The following is a 25,438-nucleotide window of genomic DNA, read 5'->3' as shown; positions in this document are numbered from 1 at the left end:
TTTAATTATCATGGAACTATATAAAACTAAGAAACATGTACCCATGATCTACTGTCATCTACCTGGAGTATTGTGGTGCTGCTCTCTGTGGAAGTTAAGAAACTTGACAAAACAAACTGGTGCATTTGAAATCAGAAATCATTTTTTTCCCTTTTATTATCAAAGTCAGCTGTCCTGAGTACTGTATAACTTAGTCCATCAATTATAGGAAAAAAAATCAATTAGAACTGGTCATAGATAATTCCTTTATGTTTTAATACCATTTTATATTTTAATAGAAGTTTTTACAGACGTTATTAGACTCAAATTGCTGTGTTTTGTGTGCAATCAAGGGGATAATAAGCAAAGGTATCAATCTGTAAGAATAATAATGTGCCTCTTGCTTGAATAATAGCTGAGTTTTGTGGCATTGTTCAGGAATCCATTGAAACTCTACAGTCTGGCACTTCCCTGTAGTATGCCTTTGAACATTTCCCCTTTTTTATTTTAATAATGCCTCATTTTTCTTGGCTGTGAAAGATTTTGTTGGACTAGATCCCAATTTCTGTTTTGGAAGCTAAGAAAAATAAAAGAAATGAAGTATCATCTCTTAGACTTTGAACAATTGTGCTTTAAAAAAACATGTGAGCATTTAACAGCTGGTGAGGGACACAAATTAGAGATTTATCATCCTCATTTTTTTCTATTTCTGCCACTGATTTAATCAGTATACTGACAAGTAAAAATGTAAAGGTGAAGCTGGAAAGAGAAAATGGAGTAGTTCACAAACTTGAGCACATTAAAGCATTGAAACATGTCCAACTGAAAGAGAGAAGGATATTCTATTTCAAAATTCTATCTTAAACTTCAAATAATTACATTTGTTTAAGGATATTTAGAAAAGGAATACATTCTGTGAAGCATGCATTGGGTTGCCCAGAATAGTTCATGTTTGTGCCTTTTGTCCTTGAATTAATGTCTGTAGCACGTGTTTCATTCAAAGAGTTGTTCCAATTTGGGTGATAAGATATATGATCACTATATTCACAGAGTTTAAAAAATCCTATAAAGTAGAATATGAAAGCATATTTTATATACTAGGTGAATTTAGTTCGTGTGTGGAGCTAAAACAAATCACAAAAATACACTTTCATTTTTAAAAGTGCGGTATCTTAAAGGCATTATTGTCAATATATTAGTACTCTAGACATCCCTTCACTGTAATATACTGATTTTAAGTCCTTTTGGGTATAAACCAAGGAGTGGGATAGCTGGGTCAATTGGTGGTTCTATTCCAAGTTTTATGAGGAATCTCCATAATGTTTTCCATAATGGTTGCACCAATTTGCAGTCCCACCAGCAATGTATGAGTGTGCCTCTTCCTTTACATCCTTGCCAACACTTATTGTTGTTTGTATGCATAATAGCTGCCATTCTGACTGGTGTGAGATAAAATCTTAGGGTACTTTTGATTTACATTTCTCTAATTACTAGACATGTTGAATATTTTTTCATATATTTGTTGATCGATGATATATCTTCTTCTGAGAAGTATCTGTTCAGCTCCTTATCCCATTTATTAATTAGTTGTTTGTTTCTTTGGTGTTTTGGGGGTTCTTTATATATCCTGGGGGTTAGTGCACTATCTGATGTGCTTTTGGCAATAATTCGCTCCCAAAATGTAGGTAGGCTCTCTATTCACTTCATTGATTGTTTATTTTGCTGAGAAGAAGGTTTTTAGTTTGAATCCATCCCATTATTAATTCTTGATTTTATTTCTTGCACTTTAAGAATCGTGTTAAGGAAATTGGGGCCTAATCCAATATGATGAAGATTTGGGCCTACTATTCCCTTTATTAGATGTGTGGTCTCTGTTTTTATGGTCTTTAGTTTTTCCTCCCACACAAATCATCTCTCAAGCCTTAGCTTCTTTTCCTAGTATGTGAACCATGTTCCCACATCACCAATAGAGTATCAATGAACCAATAATAATGAAAATATATCAGGCTGTTGCATATTGCCTTCATGTCACTTTACATTTTGCCACCTGCATGAATCTCCACCAGAGATTTTTGTCATGTTAAAAGATCACAGGTGTCAGATTCAGACAGAATGTGGAGTCACAGATTATCAGGCATCACTTCTTCAAATAAAAATGATGAAATCTCCTTTGGAAATGAAGGAACTACCAAAACTCATTGAATGTGAAATACAAGTTACTGTGTTTTGTTTTCCTCTATGATGTGTGCATTATAAGTTTATTTACATAAACACAAAAGAGGAGAACAGAAGACCACAAATTCTCCCTTTGGGAGAGATGGAATAGAAGCCATCAGTGACCTAGGGTTCAGGCCCCCTCACCCCCAACACACACACAATCAGGGCTGCTTTTGACCAGCCACAGGAAGCAAGGCAAATTCTATGAATGACACACCTTCAGATCTCTGGATATATTCTGGCCATGTACTCTTAGTCGTATAGATTCTTGAAAGAATGAAATACACATACAACATGTTCTCATCTGTCAGTCAGTGTGAACAACTATAACAAAATGGTGTACACTGATTTATACTCAGCAGAAACTTGTTTCACACTGTTCTGGTGGTAGGAAAAATGAGATCAGGTGATTTGTGATCAGCAAGATTGGGTTGTGGTGAGGTGCCTCTTCTGGGTTGCAGGTGCCAAACTCTTGTATCCTTATATAGAAGAAAAAGTGCAAGGGAGCCATCTAAAGAGGTTTTTATAAGGCCATTAATCCCATTCATAAATCTTTGACCCTCAACCTAATCAACCTCACAAAGCCACCATCTCTTAATAACATTTTATCAGGGATGAGGTTTCAAGACATGAATTCTGGGGACACATTTATTCTATTGCATACCTAATCTTAGTTAAGCAGGTTAGTAAAGAATAATTTCATATTGTTTTTCCAATAGCAAGGTCCCCAAGGTGAGCAAAAGTGAAGATCCTTTTTACATTTTAGAGAAAATCATCCCATACAAATTTCAGGCAATATTGCTATTAGTAATAAAATAGCAGTCTTTTCATGGATAAGTAATGCATGTTCTAAAACTTCTTGACCAATTTCATACAGTGGTAAATATTCAAATTTTAAAATTTTTGTTTTACTTTTTTTTATTGTAGTAGATTACCACATAAAACCTTATTTTTGTTTCTTCAGCAATAGTACTGCGTCATTTTATTTCCTCCTGAAAAATTTCTAAAAATTATAAATATTAAGGCAAAGTTAATTATTGTTATGCCAATTATGGGAATTAATAACAAGAAAAAAACTGTATGGAGACCTCATGTCTCATACAATTATCTATTCTGCAGGGTTAGTTAGAACAGAAGTCGAATATAGTAGATGAATACACTGGCTTTCCAAGTGTGCAAGCTGACAAGACACAGAGGTGATATTTTACTTGGCTTCTTTGCAGGTAAACTCCAACTACTTGGAAGAAAAAAAGGCAATTTTTCCAGTTGCAGTACCTAGATTTTGGCAAGGTCCTCTTGTCTGCAAAGGTCATTACAGGAGTACCACAGCAAGATCACATATTGTAAAATGTTCAAATAAAGCTGCTTCCTGAGCAATCCTTGCTGTATCTCAACACTCCACACCTGCTCCCACATATAAATTCCCTCAGCCATCCTACACAATTTTTCCCAAGAAAACTTTTTTTTTCACCAACTTCTGGGTTATTGCATAGAAATATAAAAATAATATTGGGAAATCTGTGGACTAAATAGGACTGTTGGTTATTTTATTTCTCGAGAACAGTCTGGTACATATAGGAAAAATATTAACCTTCTCCTCAGTGCCTTATGGGCTCTGAAAAACAATCCATTTGGAGATCTTAAATTTTTTACGTTGATGACTATTTTTTTAAATTCAGATAATATATAATGGATAATTTCAGTTGCTCAATTCACAGAAAGCATTTTGGTGAGATTTTTTTTGGTTGAGAGAAAACTGTGGAAATAGTATCAAAACGCAAAATAGGACGGGGCTGCTTTGCTGGATGGGGAGGAAAAGGGCAGAGAGAAATAAAGGGAACATAGCTTAGTTAGAAGAGAATAGCATTATATCATTATTATCATAATTTTGTCTCTGGTTTGGATGACTAGGTATAACTAAGATAATTCTCATTTTTAAAAAACTAGCCAAACAGGATGATATACATACCTGTGATTAATGGAAGTTTTTTGAAGCTGTGGTCTTCCCCAGAGAGACAGTTTTTCTTCTGTGAATCATTGGACATGGCTATACTCACTCTAGTTTCAGTTTATATCTCCATCTTTAAACAAAGAGAGATTTTTATTATTCAAAGGTATACAAGAGCTTTGAAGATTTCTTTTTTCATTATATAACATTATAAACCAAATGGGCATATTCTAATTTAAGTGAAGACAAAATATATTTCATTTTATTAAAAATATTCCCTAACGGGGAAATGTCTTAGTTTTATTTTGTTGTCATTTAATAAGGCCTCCCCTAATCTGTCTAGTATACATATCTTTTCCTTTTGATCAAACAGAAAATGTACTATTTTCTATTAGGAAAGTGGTCTTCTACTGCATTTATGATCTTGCAAACAAACAAATTGTATTACATACAGAATAATTCTTTGTATTTTATTTGACAAATTATCATATGGCTTTGTAAGTTTTAAAGTATTTTTCATAAGATACTGTCAAACTCTTTATGTAAACTTCAATTTTTAGAGTATTAAAGTTTAAATAGAGGATGATATAGAGCTTTTAAGTCAGTATAATTTACAAGGAGGCAAGAAACAATGGAATATATTTAAAATTATCCATTAGTAACGCATATTAATGTGAACTTTGATCAAGGAAGTACAAGCCATCTCTCCCTAAGCATGAATTTAGAAAAAAGAAAGTGTAACCTTTGGCCAGTATTAGAGCTTTGGCTCCAAAGCCACTGTTGAACTTTAGGGAGCAAGATAGAACTCTATAGATAATTTCATTACATAAATGGAGGTCTTCCACTCTACTTCGAACCTTCAAGTCCAAATTGAAATTTAAGGCTTAGAGTAAAAAGTGATAACCACTTGCATAAGAAATGCAAGAATAATTAGCTCACTCTGGGGAACTTTTTAGTGTAACAGCAACCTTCATTCCAGGTAAGATAAGCTAAATTGCCAGATCCAACTGAAACATCCAAGACTGATGAGTGGATGATGTGATGTGCTTGTTTTTGAAAGGCAGAATTAAGGGTTCCATGCAGCACATCAATCCTCATCATTATACAAAATACATGTATGATGATGTGAGGGAAAAAAAAGAAATATGTCACATTAGATTGGGTAGAGAGAGGTGATGGGAGGGGAGGGGAGAGTAAGGGGGGATAGGAAGGGCAGCAGAATAAAATAGACACTAGTATTGCTGTATGCATATACGTGGCTGTATAACCAATATGATTCTGCAACCTGTACACTTGGAAAAGTGAGAAATATACCCCATATGATTCAAATGTATGATATGTCAAGATCATTGTATGGTTATGAGCAACTAATAAAAAAAGATTTCCATGTGTTTTCAGGATATAATATATAGTTTGAGAGTAAACTACATATTGAATTTGGGGAGTTGGGAAGACAAAATATAATTAAAATAATAATTAAACAAGTAAGCAACAAGACATATCAGGTATATGGATTGAGGTTACAAGAATATTCTTTAATAATTACTGCAAATGGTTTTAAAGCTGGATTTTGGACATGATAGTGTGGAAAAAAAAGAGGAAAAATGCCAAAAAAAACTGAGTTATTTAGGGAATCTGATTATAATCAATACACATGTAAAAGATAAGCCTCTCTAATGCTAAGAATTTTGTTGTTGTTGTCATTGTATTTGTGGTACTGCAGATTGTACCTTGGAGCACTCTACCACTTTGCTACATCTAGAGGCAGCCCTTTTTATTTTATTTTTTAAAAATTTGAGCAGGATCTCACTAAATTGCTGAGACTCTTCTGAACTTATGATCCTCCTACCTTAGCCTCCTAAGTCACTCGGGATTACAAATGTGCACCACTGAGCCTAGCAATGCTAAATTTAAATAATATTTTTCAAGTCATATCCTATAGCAGATTTTATTTAACTACACCATACCATTCAGACTGTATTACCATAGACTAATCTACTATGGTGAAAGAGGGATGGATGGACTATATGCCCTTTTTGTGAAAAGAATTTTATTGCAACATTTTTTAATTTAAATCCTACTGAACATAGAAAAAAATATACATGTTGATGAGTTTTCACAAAGTAAAATTATCATGTAATCAGGATCCAGATTTTAAAAAATGAAAACACCCTACAAACATCCCATATGCTTGTTCTACCCACTCCTGTTCACCCAACAATTCAAGAACTCCTACTACAGGATTCTAACAGCAGAGAATTGTCCTTTCCTTTGAAGGGGACATTTTATAATTGGATTAAAGTTTCATGTTTTTAATCTTAAATTTAAAGTCCTCTACATATCCTCTTTTTTATTACTATGGTCAACATAGGAGTTATCATACACTTTCTACTTGTGTAACAACTCAACAAAAATGTATTATATTTGTACATGGAAATTTGGGAGGATGATTATAAACATTTTATTTCAAAGTAAAAGTAGCAGTAATCCATATTTGAACCTCAAGGCAAACTTTTCTAAATGTCTGCCTATTTTAAAGTTATTCAGTTAATAAATAAGTTGGTTATACAGTTAATAAATAAGTTGGTTGAAAATTTAAGTACATTTTAACAATCTATTCTGATAAATTAAAATGTTCAACAAATGTAATTTACTTCTAATAAGAACGAAAGAGTTAAAGTATAATTCAACAATCCAGTTAAATTCATGAAAGCAAACACTCTGTTGTTTGAGAGTTGAATTTTAAGTTGGAAATAAAAAAGATGAAGAGATATGCATAAACCATTGATAGCTTGATGAACTTGCCAGTTTTTTAGTCAGCTTTCTATGATTGGAAACATGCAGCCTATACTGTGTTAGGAGAAGAAGGTTTGAAACATTGAATTCTTTGTAAATTGAAAGCTTTACTGCATGAGATTTAAGCAAGGGGGTGTGGTGTCCAGGAAGGGAACACAGGAGAAAAAAAGAATTTCAATCACACAGTAGCTTTATAGCTTATGTTGAAGGACAGCAGCAACACCAATGTACGATGACTCAGAACTTTTTTAACATCTACTATTAGTGAACATTCTATAAATAACTTTTTTTTTCTTCCAGTACATGTTAGTATTCTTGTGAAGATTAAATAATTATTTCTGTATCTCTCTCAATCTGCTGTTTTATTAATATAATACTTATTTTCATTTTAAATTCAATGACATGAAGTATTTCTTGGCATGTGAAATCCATCAATTATGTGTAATTAAAGATAATGTAGATCCAGGTGTGTGGCACATGCCTTGGGAGGCTGAAGCAGGAGGATCTGGAGATCAAAAGTAGCCTCAGTAATAGTGAGGTGCTAAGCAACTCAGTGGGACACTGTCTCTTAAGAAAAATAATACCATATAGGATGGGAATGTAGCTCAGTGGTCGAGTGCCCCTGAGTTCAATCCCTGGTATACCCCTCCCACCCAAAAAAGGTGGAAACTAAAATTGTTAACTTAAAAATTGCTGTTCAGTTTTTTCATATGTATCAACTGAAGAATTTTTTTCTAAACTATATTTAAATAGCAGTAATAATACTAACAGTATTTAAGTAGGAGATTTTCTTGCAAGATGTGTTTATAAATATCTTGAATACATTATGTTATATAGTAGTCACACATTTAACAATATGTCTTATAAGTTGTTGCTTATTGTGACTTAATGTGTGGCTCAAGAATATTAGAGATCTAACTGAAGTCATGAAATTCATTGGATATAGCCTGAAGGACAAACACCACTCCGTGTAATCCACTTTACCATTACAGCATTGTTTTTACTGAAGTAATGTTATTTCCGTATGCAAAGTGAATTTTTCACTCAGTATTCAATACTCAGGTCTACTCTATATAGGTACTGTTATAAGCTCAGCAAACTAACGTTAGCAAATAGTAGCACATTTCTTATTTCTTGAAGGTTTTATTCTAGTGTAAGGACTAACAATAAGTGACAAATATAATAAAAATATTTGTGATGTTTTAGAAGTTCCTAAGTGATATAAAATAGCAAAGTGCATTAGGAATTCCAATTGGAAGATGTGTTAAAAATAAGGTAATCAGAGATTCAAGAGGGCAGTTTATAGAAAGTCTACATTTCTAGTTGCTTTGTGGATTCAAGTCTCTTACAGACTCAGAAATCTGGTGCACCAAACAAAGGACAGGAAACTACAGTGGAGCCAAGGCTCTATGGTAGTGTCAGTAGTAGTGGCAACAGCACTAGTTCAATGCAGCTGTGAGGGATAACATAAATAGAGAAACAACAGAATGTGTGTCATGTAAAAACCCATAGATCAGAAAAACATCCTAAACTTAAATCGATCCAGAGGTTGCACAGCAAGCTGGTGTTTGAAAAGTGCCCTGAATTTTCCAATTGGTAAGCAGAGAATTGAGGCAGGGAGCCTTTTTTGAGGAGGCTGCAATTCAGCTTGCTGCTATGGGAACCCAGGGGATCATAACAAACATTGCCATAAGGTCCTGGCAAGTGCCTACTATGTGGCTTAGGGTGAACCTAGTTTTAGAAAATGAGTAAAACAGGAACAGAGAAGATCATATCCATTCGAGTTCAAGTCAGGAAAATGGAGGGGAATGCAACTCAGTTTCCTTTGAGTCTAGTGGCTTACTTGACCAGCTGAAGAAAGTTGGGAAAGTGAAAAGGCAGATGTGAATACACTCAGGAACTAAGCCTGGGATGGCCACATTCACAGGCAGCAGAGCGTGTGAGACCCTTGGAGGGTTGACTGTTCTGCTTATAAGTAGAATTCTTGAGGGGCTTCTGAGATCCAAGCTCCCAGCAGAGATTGACAGCTGCCTGGCCCTAAAGGTATTTTGATTGTGTTAATCTAACCTTTCCAGGGCTCCTATCACCCAACAGAATTTCCAAGGCCTAATTAGACCTAAGCCTCAGTATCTGAAGCTCCCTTCTTAGAACTCTGCTGTAGCCCCACCATGGGACTTTATCATTTTAGTCTGTCTCAACAAAATTTCAATGGACAAAATTTCCCATTCCATTCCACCAGGTACTGATGAGAAGGGAAGCTGAGAGCTATTTCATCCACCTTTAGTTTTAGGCCACTCCAGTTAGCAATTAGGCAAGCAACAGAAAAAGAGGAAGGGAATAACAAACCCCACTCCTTGTGTGACCCTCTCCCTGCATCTGTAGCTCAAGAAGAAATGGAAAGAAGGACATTCAGGCATAGGCAGTTCCCGTCCATCCTTGTCCACAGTTTTGACCACTTCATTGGAGACAATTCTTTCATTTTTCATTGACGATTCAAATCCCATTTTTGGTGTTCTTGCTGTGCTGACTGGTTCATATATATTTCTGTTTTTCTCATTTTTAGCACTTTTTATAATTATTTTTCCTTATCTTTTAAGGGTTAAAGCTGTTTATTTTTTTCCTTTCATCTATTTGTTTCATTTTTTCTCCCTTGTTCTCCTGTGAGCATCCAAATTCTATTCTTTTTATCTTCCTTTACTTTGTTTTTTTTTTCTATTTTTTTCTTCCCTTTCTTCATGGCCATCATATCACACCTCTTCTGCTTTCTTTCTTTTCACATTTTGAACATTCTAAACGTTCTTTTACTCTTCTATCTCATTTTATTTTATTTTAATTAAGTACATTTTTGCCATCTTTTACAACTATCTGGTTTACATAACTCTTGCCCACACTTTTCCTATTGTTGCAGTTAGTAGTGTAGATGCCGTATTTGACATCTGCTGTTTCTTTTAATGCTAAATCTAGTTCACAGCTATTTATCGTTTTTCCTGTTAGTAGTTGTTGAATTCAAAATTCCTGTTTTTTTTTTGGTATATAGTGTTTTATATATATATATATATATTATAGTAAGCACTGTGTATTTATTTTAATGCTCTACATAGTTTGCTTCAGCTATCATTATTGTTTCATTCCAAATTTTTTGTAAGGTGCTGGGAAGCTACAGGAACACCACAAATTTGCAGTGCAGAGACTCTTCTGCTGAAATAAACTCACCCAAAAGACATTGTCCCTTGCTTCAAAGAAACAACAACATTAACATTCAGCTATACATTAATATGGAGACTAGAAGAGACAGAATCCCAAACCAACAATGAGGACCCAAGTAGAAATGGTTAGGTCTTACTCATAGACATTCATTGTTACAGGAAAAACAGAATTAGCACAAAGGCTTTCAATGTCCTACACTTATGGGGGAGGGTGAGTCTCAACCCAGATCACTCAGGGACACCTCAGCAAGTGAATACTGTACCCTAAACAGACCACACCTAAAATGGAAGAGAAATATATTTCAAAAGGTGCATAAAACCCACGACAGGAATACAAAAATAGGAAGAAAAAAAAAGGTAACACAACACTTTCTAAAGTTCATGATTCACCATCAATTGACCCCCTCCCAAATATTATAGTAGATGAAATATCAGAAAAAGAATTTCAAAATAATTATAAAAATGATCAATGAATTACAAGAGAATACAGAAAAACAACTGAATAAATTAAGGAAGTTAGGATGATATGAACAAGAAATTCAACAAAAAGAGAGATATTGAAAAAACGAAACAAATCTTAGAAATTGATGATAATCAATCAAATATAACGTTTAGTTGGAAGTCTTTTTATTTGTTCTTTTTAATTATTTATGACAGTAGAGTTTATTTTGCATGTTTATAAAAACATAAAGTATATCTTATTCAAATTAGGATTCCAGTCTTGTGGATGTATATGATGTAGAGTTTCACGGTGGGGTATTCATATATGTACATAGGAAATTTATGTCAGATTCATTCCACTGTCTTTCCTATTCCTATTCCCACATCTTTCCCTTTATTCCCTTTGTCTACTACACTGTACTTCTCTCCTGTCATTGTTTTGTGTTTGCATACATATATTAGAAAGATCATTCAACTTTTTTTGGGGGGAGGGAGGCTGAGATTGACTTTTTGCTTTTAGCATGATGGTCTCCAGATCCATCCATTTACATGCAAATGTCATAATATCCTTCTTCTTTATGACTGAGGAATAATCCATTGTGTATATATAACACATTTTCTCTATATATTCAACTGTTGAAGGACACCAAGGGTGGCCCCATAGTTCTGGAATTGTGAATTGAGCTGCTGTAAACATTGATCTGGCAGTGTCATAATAGTAGTTTGATTTTAACTCCTTTGGATATATGCTGAGAAGTGGTATAACCAGGCCAAATGATGGCTCAATTCCTAGTTTTTAAGGAATCTCTATACTGCTTTCCAGAATGTTTGCGCCAATTTGTAGTCCCATCAGCAATGTATGAGTGTATGAGTGTACTCATTTCCCCACATTCTCACTAACATTTATTGTTACTTGTATTTTTTTTTTCATTTTTTTTTGTGCTGGGGATTGAACCTAGGGTCTTGTGCATGCTAAGCAAGAACTCTACCAATAGCCATACCCCAACCCCGTTAATTGTATTATCGATAGTAGCCATTCTAACTGGAGTGAAATGAAATATTAATGTAGTTTTAATTCACATTTCTCTAATTGCAAGAGATGTTGAACATTTTTTTCATCTATTTTTAACCATTCATATATCTTTCTTTTAAAAATTATTTTTATCTATTCTAATTAGTTAAACATGAAAGTAGAATAGACTTTGATATATTATACCTAGATAGAGTATAATTTCTCATTCTTCTGGTTGTACATGATATAGAATCCCACTGGTCGTAGGATAATATGTCTGATTCATTCAATATCCTTCTTATCCCCATAACTCCTCCCATTCCTTCATTACCCTCTACCTACTCTAAAGTAATTATTCTTCCCTATGGCCCCCCTCTTATTGTGAATTTGCATCTGCATATCAGCTAAAACATTCAGTCATTTGTTTTCTGGGATCTTCTTATTTTTTAGCATGTTTGAGAAGTATTCATTTAGTTCCTTTGCCCATTTATTGATTGGATTATTCATTTTGTTTTGTTTTGGTTTCTTTGGTTTTTTTGGTGTTAAGTTTTTGACTTCTTGTATATTCTAGAAATAAATGCTTTGAGATGTGAATGTCTAATAGTCTTAACAAAATACCAGCAAATCACATAGAAAAATTAGTTGAAAAAATAGCACATCATGATCAAGAGTGTTTTCCAAGGATACAAGGTTATTTCAACATACGGAAATCAATAAATGTAATTCACCACATAAATAGATTTAAATACAAGAATCACATGATTATCTCAATAAATGCAGAAAAGACATTTAACAAAATAGAGCATTCATTCATGTTCAAAACACTGGGAAAGCTAGGGATAGTCGGAAATAACCTCAGCATTGTAAAAGCTATATGCATTAAATGTAAGGCCAAATTCATTCTAAATGGAGACAAACTGAAAACATTCCCTCTGAAAACTGGATTAAGACAAATGACTTCTTACCACTTTTTTCAATATAGTTCTTGAAACTCTAGCCAGAGCAATTAGGCAAATGAAAGAAATCAAAAGAATACAAATAGGAAAAGAGGAGTTCAAACTATTCCCATTTGCTGATGGCCCAAAAAACTCTACCTGAAAACTTCTAGAACTCATAAATGAATTTGGCAAAGTAGCAGGATACAAAATTAACACACATAAATCAATTGCATTTCTATACAACAATGAAGAATCAATTGAAAGAGAAATTAGGAAAACTATGCTATTCATAATAGCCTCAAAAACAAACAAACAGCAAGAGCAACAACAAAAAATATTTAGGAGTCAATCTACCAAATTAGAAGAAAGACCTCTACAATGAAAACTATAGAATACTAAAGATAGAAATTGAAGAAGACCTTAGAAAATGGAAATGTCTTCCATGTTCTTTAATAGAAAGAATTAATATGGTCAAGATGACCATTCTATTAAAAGAGCTATATAGATTCAATGCAATTCCAATCAAATTTCCAATGATGTTCTTAATACAAGTAGAAAAAGTTATTATGAAATTCATTTGGAAAAACAAGAGGCACACAATTACTAAGCAATCCTTACTGAGAGAAGTGAAGAAGGAGTCATTGCAATACCAGAGCTATAGTCATATTACAGAGCTATAGTAACAAAAATGGATTAGTATTGACACCAAAACAGACAAGAAGACCAGTGGGATAGAATTGAATACACAGAGACAAACTCAGAAAAAAATGTAGTTATCTCAGATAAAGGCACTGAACACATACTTGAAGAAAATATAACCTCTTCAACAAATGGTGCTAGGAAAACTGGAAATTCATATGCAGTAAAATTAAATGTTTTGCTAACTACTCTTCTGAAGACAATTTTACTGCATATGAGTAGTTAGCAAAGACTTTCTCCTACTCTTTATGCTGGAGAGGCTATGGTGGGAAAGGAACACTTTTACACTGTTGGTGGGATAGTAAATTAATACAACCACTATGGACATTAACAAGAAGGTTCTTCAAAACCTAGGAATGATCTAGCTATACCACTCTTTGGAGTTTATTCTAAAGAATTAAAGTCAGCATACTATAATGAAACATGCATAGTCATGTTTATAGAAGCATAATTTGCAATACCAAAACTATGGAAGCAGTCTAAGTGTCCATCAATGGATGAATGGTTAAAGAAAATGTGGTATATATTCACAATGGAGTTTTATTCAGCCATAATAATAAAAATATGTCATTTACAGGAAAGTGGATAGAACTAGAGAACATTATATTCAGTGAAATAAGCGAAACTCAGAAAGTCAAGGATCATTTTATCTCCCGTGTGGAAGCTAGAGAAGAGAAAGAAAAAGAAAGGTGGGGAGATCTTACAAAAATTGAAGGGATATTAGTATAATAGAGGAAAGGGACCAGAGAGAGGGTAAAAGGGATATACAGAATAAGTATTAGGGAAAGAGATTATTAAATTGTTATATTATGTACATATGTGAATATGCACATATCCTACTATTATGTACAACTATAATTCACCAATTTAAAAACAATGGGAAAGGGGGGAGGTGCAAATGTGAAATAAAGAGGTGATCAAAGTGATCAAAGTGAGCCAAGTGGAAAAAAAAACTGTTTAATCTATGTGACTATCTATGGGAACCACTTTTCAAATAGTGGAAACAGCCAATACAAAGTTCTAAGGTGATAATGCAACTGGCTTCAGTAGAGCGGCACCAAGACAATATAGTCAGAGTACATTAAGAGAGAAGAAAATTAGTATAATAAAAGCAATCTGATAGCAGATCTTGTAGGGCCTGGGAAGTTTGGAAATCAGTTGTGGGTGTTAGGGAGAGAAGTGACATTATCTGGCTATTATTTAACAAAGTCATTGGGCTGCAATGTAAGAATGAACAGTGATCAAGGATAGGAACTGACTGAGAAAATACAATAATCTAGGTAACAGGTGATAGTAGGTTGGATGAAGGTGATGGTATTAGGAGGATGAGAGAAGTACTTAGGTCCTGTAGATATCTTGTAATCAATAGTTTCCTCATAAATTAGATGTGAGGTGTGAAAAGAAGCAAGAAGTAAAGATGACTCTATGGTTGGTGGCCTGAGTCACCGTATGTAACTATCATGAAAATGGAAAAGATGGGTTGGGTCAGGTTTGTGAAGGGAAATCCAAACTTAATTTTTGGAGTGCTTACAAATTGTTTATTAGATATCCAATCTGATTTACTAAGTATACAGGTCCAAGCTAGATATGTAAGTTAGGAGATAACATAATACTAACATTTTTACAGCTTATGATTAAATGAAAAAAATTAAGTGTAAACAAAGGTGAACACATAAAAAGTCAATTCTTTAAGTAGAAAATAAATAATTCCTGACTTCATAAGAAAAAAGGATTTATTGTATCTTTTCTAGAATTTACTTACATGTCTTAATAGTCTTCCCATTTTCTCTTTAAAAATTATTGTATCTAGTCAAAACATTTCATATTTCAAATCATAGAATTTGTTAAATTGCTTTCCACTAACCAGCAAGAAAATAGTTATTCTGTATTCTGAGTCATCTGCTGCAAGGAACTCAGAAAATGTCAACACTTGCTTGTCTTAATACTAAAAATGGAATTGTCTCTTTCAATGTTTTGCCCTCCAAAAAACCTAAATGATGTTCTTGTTATATGTCTGCAGTTTTGGCTTCAGTTTTATTTTGGTCCCATTACTAAAAATTGGATCCATGCCTAGAATTTCTCCAAAATAATAATAATAATAAATCCTGGTTTTTAAATACAATGTTCAAATGGAAATCACAGACTTTGAGAAAGAAATAAAGTTACTAGCTTAAATTTTAAAAATACCACTGTGTTTCACTTGTCCTTCTTTTTATATACTCCTCCTGTCATTCACTAATGATTGCAATGGAACAGAATAAGTGAGATATTTAGAACTCTCCTAATTCAAAAGAAAAGGGGATTGGATAAGAATTTTGATAGAAGGGCCCTCTCAGGAGTGTAGTAAAATAGTATTAATTTGTTTTAAGTTCTACATTTTACTTCTATTTCAAGTAGAGGTATTTATGTTACGCTTATTTCCGACACTAATTTTTCCCATTAATCTTACTTTTGGATATTCATTTGCATTTTATACATATGAGAAACTTGTAGTTAATTTCCCTCTGTAGCCGCTTATACCTCATGAGACCTGGACCTCAGCCCAAGGTCTTTGTGTTTCTTACATGTTGCCCAGCATAGAACATAAAGCTAATCTTTCTAGTGTTCTACCAGTATAGAAGTATGTGTTTTACCTCTAGAAAGACAAAACGCAATAGAGATTAAGAATGTGGGCGTTGTTTTCTATCATATGTGGAACCTAGAGAGAAATAAAGAATAAAAAATAAAAGGGATGGATGACAAGAGGGAATCCCATGAAAGTAGAGGGAATAACAGTGGAGTAGACGAAAGGAATGAAGGGTGAGGGAGGAGGGATGGGAAAGGGAGGAAGTGTGGAAAGAAATTGACCACACTGTTCTGTGCATGTATGAATGTACAGTGAACTCCACTTTCATGTATAATTACAGTGTAACAATTAAAAAGTAATAAATAAATAGAAGAAAGATCAATTAGGGAGAGAAATTAGTGAGGAAGAAGAGGAATAAAATGGCAAATACTGGGGTTTGAAATGGAGAAAATGTGTTATCTATGTATTAATAATACAAGACGAACCACACTAGTATGTCTAACTACAATGCACTAATAAAAACCAATTTAAAACAAAGAACATAGTATTTGGAGAGGGATATCTAGTTGTCACTCTGGGACACTTCAAATAAACCAAAAACATGGAGTAAGAATTAAAAACTATTAGGCATTATTGCAATGAACTATTTTTAGGGTAATAAAAGCTGGACTATTATATGATTTTTAAAAAGATGGACGAAATAAGAATTAGATTATTCTAAAGAATCTAATTTGAGTTTTATTTTTTGCTTTCATTGAATCACTTTGTTTTCATCATGAGAATATTATGTTTTTCCTGGCTTCACAGCTGGTAGTAAAAATTAATGGCATATGATCTGAATGTATAATATAAGCTTCTTTTGTTATTATACAACTGTGGCTTTTTTCCTCCTCACCTTACCTATAACTTGTTGATTTGTGTTCGTTTATTGGGGTAAACAGACAAATATTAAATTTGTGACTCTTCATATCATTGTAAGAATATCCTGGACATGATATGATGGCTATTAAAATAATTAGACATGAAATAGAGACCGAAAAAAAAAACCCCACTATTCATAGTGACTTTCATGTGTGAGATGCTAAAAATCTGTAAGAATCAGGCAAAGTGTTCAGCTTTCAGCAGTTCAAGTTGGAACTGCACATTGGAACAATTAGTTTTACTTCATCAAAAAAAAACCATATTTTCTTGTCCCAAACTGTATTTCTTGTCCTGCTCAGCTGTATGAAAATTTCTGATGTTGCAGAGGAAGACCCTAGAGGAATATCTATGATTCAACACGTATTAATCACAACTGCTGAATGCAAAAAGGTCCCCTGCAAAATGATGTATCAGTAGCACACATGATCATGTGTGAAAATTTCAGAGAAAGCCACACATTTTTCTATTACTATTATTAAGGTTCAGCAGGAGCTCATAAACTTTTGGTTCCATGGAAGACTTTGTCATTCTTCCAGAAACTAATTTAAATTTACAAACTATGTAATATTCAACATCAAAACAGAAATATAAGATACTTAAATATATACGTAAATTTTGTTGATGAATTATGTCATAGTATTTCACTATAGTGATGATATGGAATGAAAAATAAAACTCAGATTCTTTAGAACAATCTAATTCCTATTTCATTCCTATTTTTAAAGTAGTAATTACTATCCAATATTTCAACTCTAGTGTTTAATATTAGAAAAATTGACCTTCACTTTGTGCTTATTTCAAATGGACTATTTTAGAAGTAGGAAAACCGTATTGATATAAATTAATGACAGAAAGGTTGAATGCATTTCAATAAATCTATACACTATTAAATTGTAGTGCTATTTTCTCCTAACCATTAAAGGAGAATTTTTAGAAACCAGTGGTGATAAAATCTTCTCTTATACTAAATCTTTAGATTCCTATGTAGTAAAACACACCTTTTCAGAAAAGCAGAGTCTAGGTTTGATGATTCCTCATTCAAAGAATGGTCATATAGAGACTTCCTAAGAAAAATTATTAGAAATGAAATTTTTGTCAATTTCTTAAATTTAAAAAGAAAGCAAACTTATACATACACATTAATATAATTTTCTTAGGTATAATTGAATGACTTAATTCTGGTAATAATATTTGAAATTTTATAGCTATTAAAATATTATGATGAAATTATCTCTTTATAGGATGCTTTTAAGAACTTTCAGTTGGTAATAAATATATCTTTAATCTATTAATTTCACATAAAATTATAAATTGGGGCTCATCTTAGTCTGTTGTGGCTGGTATAACAAAATTATATAACCTGTGAGGCTTGTAAAAGATGGACAGTTATTTCTCACAGTTCTGGAGGCTGCAAAGATCAAGGCACTGGCAGATTTGATGTTTGGTGACTTCCCATTCTTCACAAAGGGCCTTCTTGCTGTGTCTCACATGGTAGGAGAAAAGAGGAGTTTTCTGGCACCTCTTTATTGAGGGCAACAATTTCATTAATGAAGATTCTGCTATTATCACTTCCTAAAACCTCCAACTATTGATGTTTTTACCTTGGGTGTTAAGGTTTCAATAGCTGAATTTTGAGGTTACAGAAACATTCTGACTAGAGTGTGAAACAAGAAGACTTGGAAAAGACAAAAATAGGTGTGGTATTTTGTTAAGGTTATAGTCTTTTTTCCCTTTTATTTAAATATTTCATCAGCAAGTCACTCAAATGCCTTCTTCTTATGTTCTGTGAACCTGTGTTTAAACAGTCATCACTCTTTATGTGATAATAATTATAATAATTAATTGCAGTATTTTTTAAATATATATATATTTATTCCGGATTTGAAAATAGAGGATCTATAATGGATCTTTAATGTATTTTTTTTTTGTAATGATACTAGTTTAAAAAAATCCATATGTACAGCAAGAAAAGCGTCACACAGGAAGGGTATCCTAACACAATTTTTTAAATGTTTTGGTTTTTACTTAAGGCTGAGCAAGACAATGGCCATCCCCTCCCTGCCTTTGCCAGTTTACACATTGAAATACTGGACGTGAACAACCAGAGCCCCTATTTCACAATGCCAAGCTATCAAGGCTACATCCTTGAATCTGCCCCAGTGGGAGCAACCATTTCTGACAATATAGATTTAACCACTCCTCTAAGAATTGTAGCTCTGGACAAAGACATAGAAGATGTAAGTGAAATATGCATTTTTTCCTTTTGTTTTGTTAATACTTATTCTTATATTTATGTTGTTTTAATAAAAATGTTACAAAGATATGGCTACATAAACTATAGAATACAGGATATTTAAAATCATTATAATGATTTAATTCCATACTAAAGATGTTTTTTAAAAATGTGTTTGAATTCATTAACTGTTTTTTTTCAGTTTGCAGCATTTCAGTATACAATAGAACAGGAAATGTTTCACTTGGGGTTTGCTAAGTCACCAGGGCAATCTTTTGTATTAATATAAATTAAAAACTGTTTTACATAATTACTGATAGGGAAAAAAATAATGCTGTTACAGAGTGAAAATGAAAATCATGACAGTGGACCAAGAGTGTGATTAGGGGGAGTTTATACCATCTGTTGGTACTCTCTTAAAGAAAACACATTTGGGGACAACTGATGGACTCAAGTCTGGTAGTGGCTATTGACATGACCACTCCTCCATCGTTGTCTTCTGGTTTTGTGGAACTGACCCTATCTGCATGAGTGGAAAGTGGTCCAGGTTGGACAAATCAGAGTACTTTACTGCCTTAGTGAGAGTCATTTTATGTGTGGACTTGACAGAAAATCTATACCAGAGTTTTCCTCAAATATACCTTCATGACACATATTTCCTTACAGAAAAAGCTTCTAGTTCAGGTACAAAACATTCTATATTTGCTATCCTGAACATTTCTTCATCCTCAATTTCTGACATTTCTGCTTTACTCACTACATTTATCAATTACTTGTAGTTCCCTGCATTCACCAAGCTATGTTTTACCTAATTGTGTTACATATTTTTATGTTTTGAAAACTTTCATCTTCTTTTATCCAGAGCAGCATGGATAGCTTATATTTAATGTATGATTTTATAATTCAGCTTAGGCATTTCCTTACACAAAAATCTTTCAGGGCATTCATTGCCCAAGTTGCATTGCAAACACTCTCACAGTGCATCTCTCTATGACTCATCCAACTTTGTAATGTGGGTCTTTCTCCCTCATGGAGTTTAAATTTCTTGGGAAAATGTCCTATATGTTAATAACATATGTATCCTGAACACTACCAGTTCTCAGCACTTGATAGATTTTAATAGTTCTTCAATTTAATGATAAATTCAGACATGATTGAAGAAATGATAATATCTAATATATGATTCAAAAATTATAATGATATTAAGTTAGTTAATTCCATAATTTGGAATATGGCCCATTCCATGGTTAGCCAATTCAATTCTGAGACAGTTCTTCCTTATATTGCTATGAAACCAACCTACTTGGAACTCACTTATTTTCTTTAAAATTTCAATTTACCAGAGCATAGAATAAATCTGTGAAATAGTCACTAATGTGTTTGAAGATGAATTTACATTCTTCTGCATCATCTCTTTTTGCTGACCAAACATTCATTATTTTTATGACATATATTAGTTCATTGCTAGGATCTTTAAAAATCTGCATTAACAAGAATATTTCAAGGTGGTTTTTCTTTACAATAAAAAATTTGCTTCATGGTGAAATCTTGACATTAATGAAAGCTAGAATTAGTGAAAATAGTCAGCACAGGGATAAACTGTTTAAGAATAAAGAGACATGTCACCTTAGACCAGTATCACCAATAAAATTGTAAATTAAGCTCAAATGTAAAAACAGAATTGGTCACTGCAGGGCTAGGCTCCCATGAATTGTTTTAAGAATAGCTCTAACAGGGCAGATACTAAGGAGTGACAAATTTGAATTAATAGGTCCAAAAATCAAGTTGGACTTCTTTCTTCAATTAATTAGAAAATGAGCACAAAGGTTTAAGAAATGTTGTTAGGGATTGAAGAGTTATGATGTTCTTCACAGTGGAGATTTTGTCTTAGAAAGAATCCTAAGAGTCATAGTAAAACTGAAAAGAGCAAAGTACAGAAAAAAAATACTTATGCCAGTGTTTTTTTTTTGTATAAATGCATATAGACATATACAGATTTATATTTATTTGCACAATATTTATGAATCACTTACATTTATGATTTTTAAAGGACTCTGACCACATTATAGTTTCAAACTAGTACTAGGTAATGTACAAGGTGTGTAAAAAGGAGATCTGAGACTGCCATGTTTATAATGTCAGAACAACTAAAAACTGATTATTGAATTCCATTTAGAAAATAATAGTGTAGAGATCACCCATTTGACTGGTAAAAAGAGAATTGTTTACTTACCATTCATCCATTTATGTAAGTTAATTTCCATAAAGTGTTATTGTTTCAAGACACAGATATCTTACTTAGAAATAAACTCAATATATTCTTAAAGATATTAGGTACTTTAAATAAATACTTATAATAAATATCATTGATACATAATATGTATGTCACAATAATAAGAAAAATGTTACATGTATTTTGAGAAAAGTTGTTAATTTAGAGATTGGAAAAATTGATTTTTCTCTCTTACTAGTGTACATTTTATGTATCATGTTGTAATTGTAATTATTTACATTTACATTTTTTTCATGTCTAATTTGTATATAGGTTCCACCTGGTGGAGTTCCTGTAGGTATTAGGCGCTGATTTTGTGACTGTTCATTGCTGTAGTTCATTTCTTTGTGTTTTTTTCTTTTTTCTAGTATAACTTCACTATCATTTATAAAGATATCTAAAAAAAGCTTTATGAAAGTTTAAGTACATTTACATCATATTATTGATTATTGATTATTATACCATGAAAATTTGTAGTTCACAATGAAATTTTGTAGTTTGTAATTTCATTGTGAATTTTGATAAAGATTATTTATTTATTTATTTATTTTGTCTATTACAGACATTAATAATTCATTACAGCATTCTTTCTAAAAGACTAAATTTTAAATTGAACTTTTCAGAACTAGGTACCTCAGCAACTACTTGTTAATTAATTAAAATTTCATATTAGATGAAATTTTTTATCATTTCCTGTTATGCTTTGTCATACCTATATATGCATGTACCTAGGTAAGTATACATACATATGCACATATGTACATATGTGAAGAAGTTTTATGTGCACCTGTAAAAACATGCATATATTCTTGTGTGTGTGATGAAGTGTCTTGATACCCTTATGTACCCTAAATTGGTTTAAAATTCACTAATGTCATATTTGAATTCTAAATAATGGGATACCTTTGCTTATTTTACATTCATGTATTTGTTTACTATGGTTTTATACATGTATTTAAATTTATATTCATTTTTATGTCATTTTGAGTGTGTGTCAGAATTTATTTTACTCTCAAATAATAATATATAAGTCAATGTAGTAATAAGTCATGCTTTTAGTATATACCAAATGCATATTCTATAGTAAATATTTCCTTATGTCACAGAAGAAAATGATTTTAATCAATTATCTGTTTATATATTGATTTAGAATACTACCATTCATTTTAAATAATCCAACAGACACAACTACTACAAAGTATGTATTCTCTATCATTATTTTTCTACTTGTATCCTAGTTTATGAAACTTAAAACTATGAATTGAAATGTGTTATATAAATAGAAATGTTGACTGAACTTAGCACATTTATTATAGGAATATAAAGTTCTAATATGTTAATGAAATACAAACTGAATATTATGATGCAGTTTGTCAAAGAAAGATTTAAAGTTATAAAGGGTTTGAAAGAAGGATATTTGACTTCATATATACATTGTTCCTTACTAAATTTTTTACATTACTGAACTTGTCAAGATCAGCAAAACCGCTGTAAATACTGTCAATCAAAACAATAGTTTTGTTGATGTCAATGCATGAACACTGAAGATTGATATTAATATTACATAAAATTTTCACAAAATGCATAAAAACATAATATACTTTCTTAAACACTCATATCACTCTTGAAAGTGGTATTATTTTAAAAAATCAAGCTAAAATATTAAACTTTGAATTATATTTTGCTGAAAATTTCCAAATATGTCTTAAGTTTTTGTACTTAAACATCAAGATACTCACCAATAGCATCTGTGTATGATATATACATCTATGTGTGTATGTATGTACACATACATACATACATATAAAATCTACTATTTTAAGTAAATATAAATATCAAAGAGTTCTATTTCAATCATAGATTAACTGTGTAAAATAAATTAAAATGATTTATGAAAGGTCATGTATACTTCTAATTTTATATATTACATTATCTCTTTTTTAAGAAATAACAATCTGTAATCCTAGAGGATGTATTTATTGGTGTCTTGCTAGTTACTATAAGAGAAGTCAAGAAGTTGAGAAATAAATTATCAAAAGATTTAATATCTTTGTTATGCAATATGAGACACTTTATAGATTATCAAATTTGTGTATCATTTTAAATAGAAACATTTGACAATGAAATCTTAGGATTTTCAGATAATTGATAAAACAAAATGATTCCCTTTGTGACATACTGCAATAGACTATAGCCACACACATACACACAGTTGCTTACAACTCAGTGAAGTATTATAATATTATAACACCTGACACATTAAAATGTTTAAAAAGCTCATGAGTATAGGAAGGAATATATCTAGCTAATTTGGTAGGGGCTACAGTTGAATGGAAGAAAAGAAATTAAAAGATAACTAAACTATTAAGTAAATAAAGAAATATTAAAGGATTTGTACAAAAAGAAAAAAAAGAAATAGTAAACAAGCCACATAGCAAAACTTGCTACTACATATTACTGTACCTTAAAGTTATTAGTAATATGAAGTGTATTAGATGCATTGTTGTGACGTTAAGAAAATTGAGAAAAAATACATGCTATTTATTTTGATATTGATGAATGCTAATATTTTTGATCATCTTTGAAGTAATAATTGAATTTCATCCTGACAGTAAAGTGTAACAAAATAATGAGAATCTTCTAGAATGTGGTTCAAAATGTTACTTTTATAAATAAATAATTCTATTTTAAAAATTGAGTATCATATTTGATTATTCAAAATAACCCACTTTCTATCCATATGTTAAATTGATCTCATGACATTAAAATGCAAATGTCTGAAATACCTGTTTGAAAATATCAGATTGTAAGATCACTTGCCCATTGTATTTTAATGTATGTGACTACTTTGTAATATGCAGACCAATGGAAGCTATTACCTTTAGCATTAATTTTTGCATTATTTGGAGATAAATCTTAAATCAAAATCATGAACACAGAAATTACCACAAAATGAGATATTATGAATGCATAACTTCATGTTCAAATGAAATTATTCATTTTAAATTTTTTAAAGAAATACAGATTTCAGTTTTGAAATTTTTTACAAGTTAAAGTATACTGTGGTTTAAAGTGTGCCCACTTTTAATTGTATTAATGGGTTTTACAACTTTCTTTTTTCACATAGAAAATTTAAAAATGTGAATCCTGGTTTTATTTCCAAACGAACATTTTTTTAACAATCCGTTACTTTCTGCTCTGTCCTCTGTCCTTGATACTAGACTTAGAAAAAAAGTTCTTTCTTATGAAACTGTGTTTCACATCATACTATTCATAGTATTTTAAAAGGTATCATATCCATAAAGATACCTTAGCTCCCTGTATTATATATTTTTATTTTTCATAGTCTTCCTCATATTCCACTCTCTCAATATTCACCTTTTGTTTGCCCCAACTGCTTTCCCTTCCCACTACACATATACCAATCCAAGTGTCCTTGTTTTATATCTGTTTTTTTCTCTGAATTGCAGAGAATAATTATCATTCAGTGTTGGCAATAAAATTGTGAAGAATTTTCTGTGTCAAGTTAATTATCTCTTATTCTTGAACCTTTGAATATGCTTGAACATCAATATGCATTATCAATTTTTCCAGGCTCTCTTAATAGATACCTGTGTTAAATTCATATTTTTTAAAAAAATAATCTGAAATATTTTAATTAAAATAAGTGTTATGTTTCCCTTTGAAAAACCTTTGCAATAGTAAAATGAGGAGAAAGCATGATATTTATGGATAATGAATAATACATAACTGATTTTATTGCTATTTTAAATTAAACCTTGAACAAGATATGAGCAGTTTATTACTACAAATGAAGTAACTGTAAAATCTTATAACTAAACTTCTGGGCTCCAATTTCCTTTTCTTACATTTATTTCTTATTTCTTGGATCCAATATAGTTATGGAAAATATTGATATTAAGTAGTAAGTAAGAATATATTCAATTGGATTGCTTTCTATTCTTTTTATTCTTTTCCTTGTTTTTTTTGATATTAATTACAGCAATATTTTTCTTTTAAAAAATAGTTTTTCAATACGAGGGCTTGAACTTTTGTTCCTGTGCGCAACCTCTGTACCTCTCCGCTACGTCTCCAGTCTTCTAGTACATATTTTAAAATATTCTGCATTTCACACTACAGGTCACCATTTTTTTGACCACCTTAGATTATTCATGAGTAAATATCTACTAACATCTCTTTTTTTCTTAGT

The 25,438-nt window shown here is 31.8% G+C and overlaps 1 protein-coding gene across 1 annotated transcript in view; it reads left to right on the top strand.

The window, feature by feature from the left end:
* Positions 1 to 25,438, top strand: part of LOC144255073 (protocadherin-15-like) — a 435,746-nt gene that overhangs the window by 127,213 nt on the left and 283,095 nt on the right. The window contains 1 exon segment of the mRNA XM_077799104.1: positions 18,754 to 18,960. Within this exon segment, the coding sequence (XP_077655230.1) occupies positions 18,754 to 18,960 (207 nt within the window).

The sequence above is a fragment of the Urocitellus parryii genome, chromosome 5 (genome assembly GCF_045843805.1).
Source record: "Urocitellus parryii isolate mUroPar1 chromosome 5, mUroPar1.hap1, whole genome shotgun sequence".
In the NCBI taxonomy this organism is placed as follows: Eukaryota; Metazoa; Chordata; class Mammalia; order Rodentia; family Sciuridae; genus Urocitellus; species Urocitellus parryii.
Note: the sequence above shows the minus strand (reverse complement) of the source record. Positions and strands in the feature narration are given on the sequence as shown.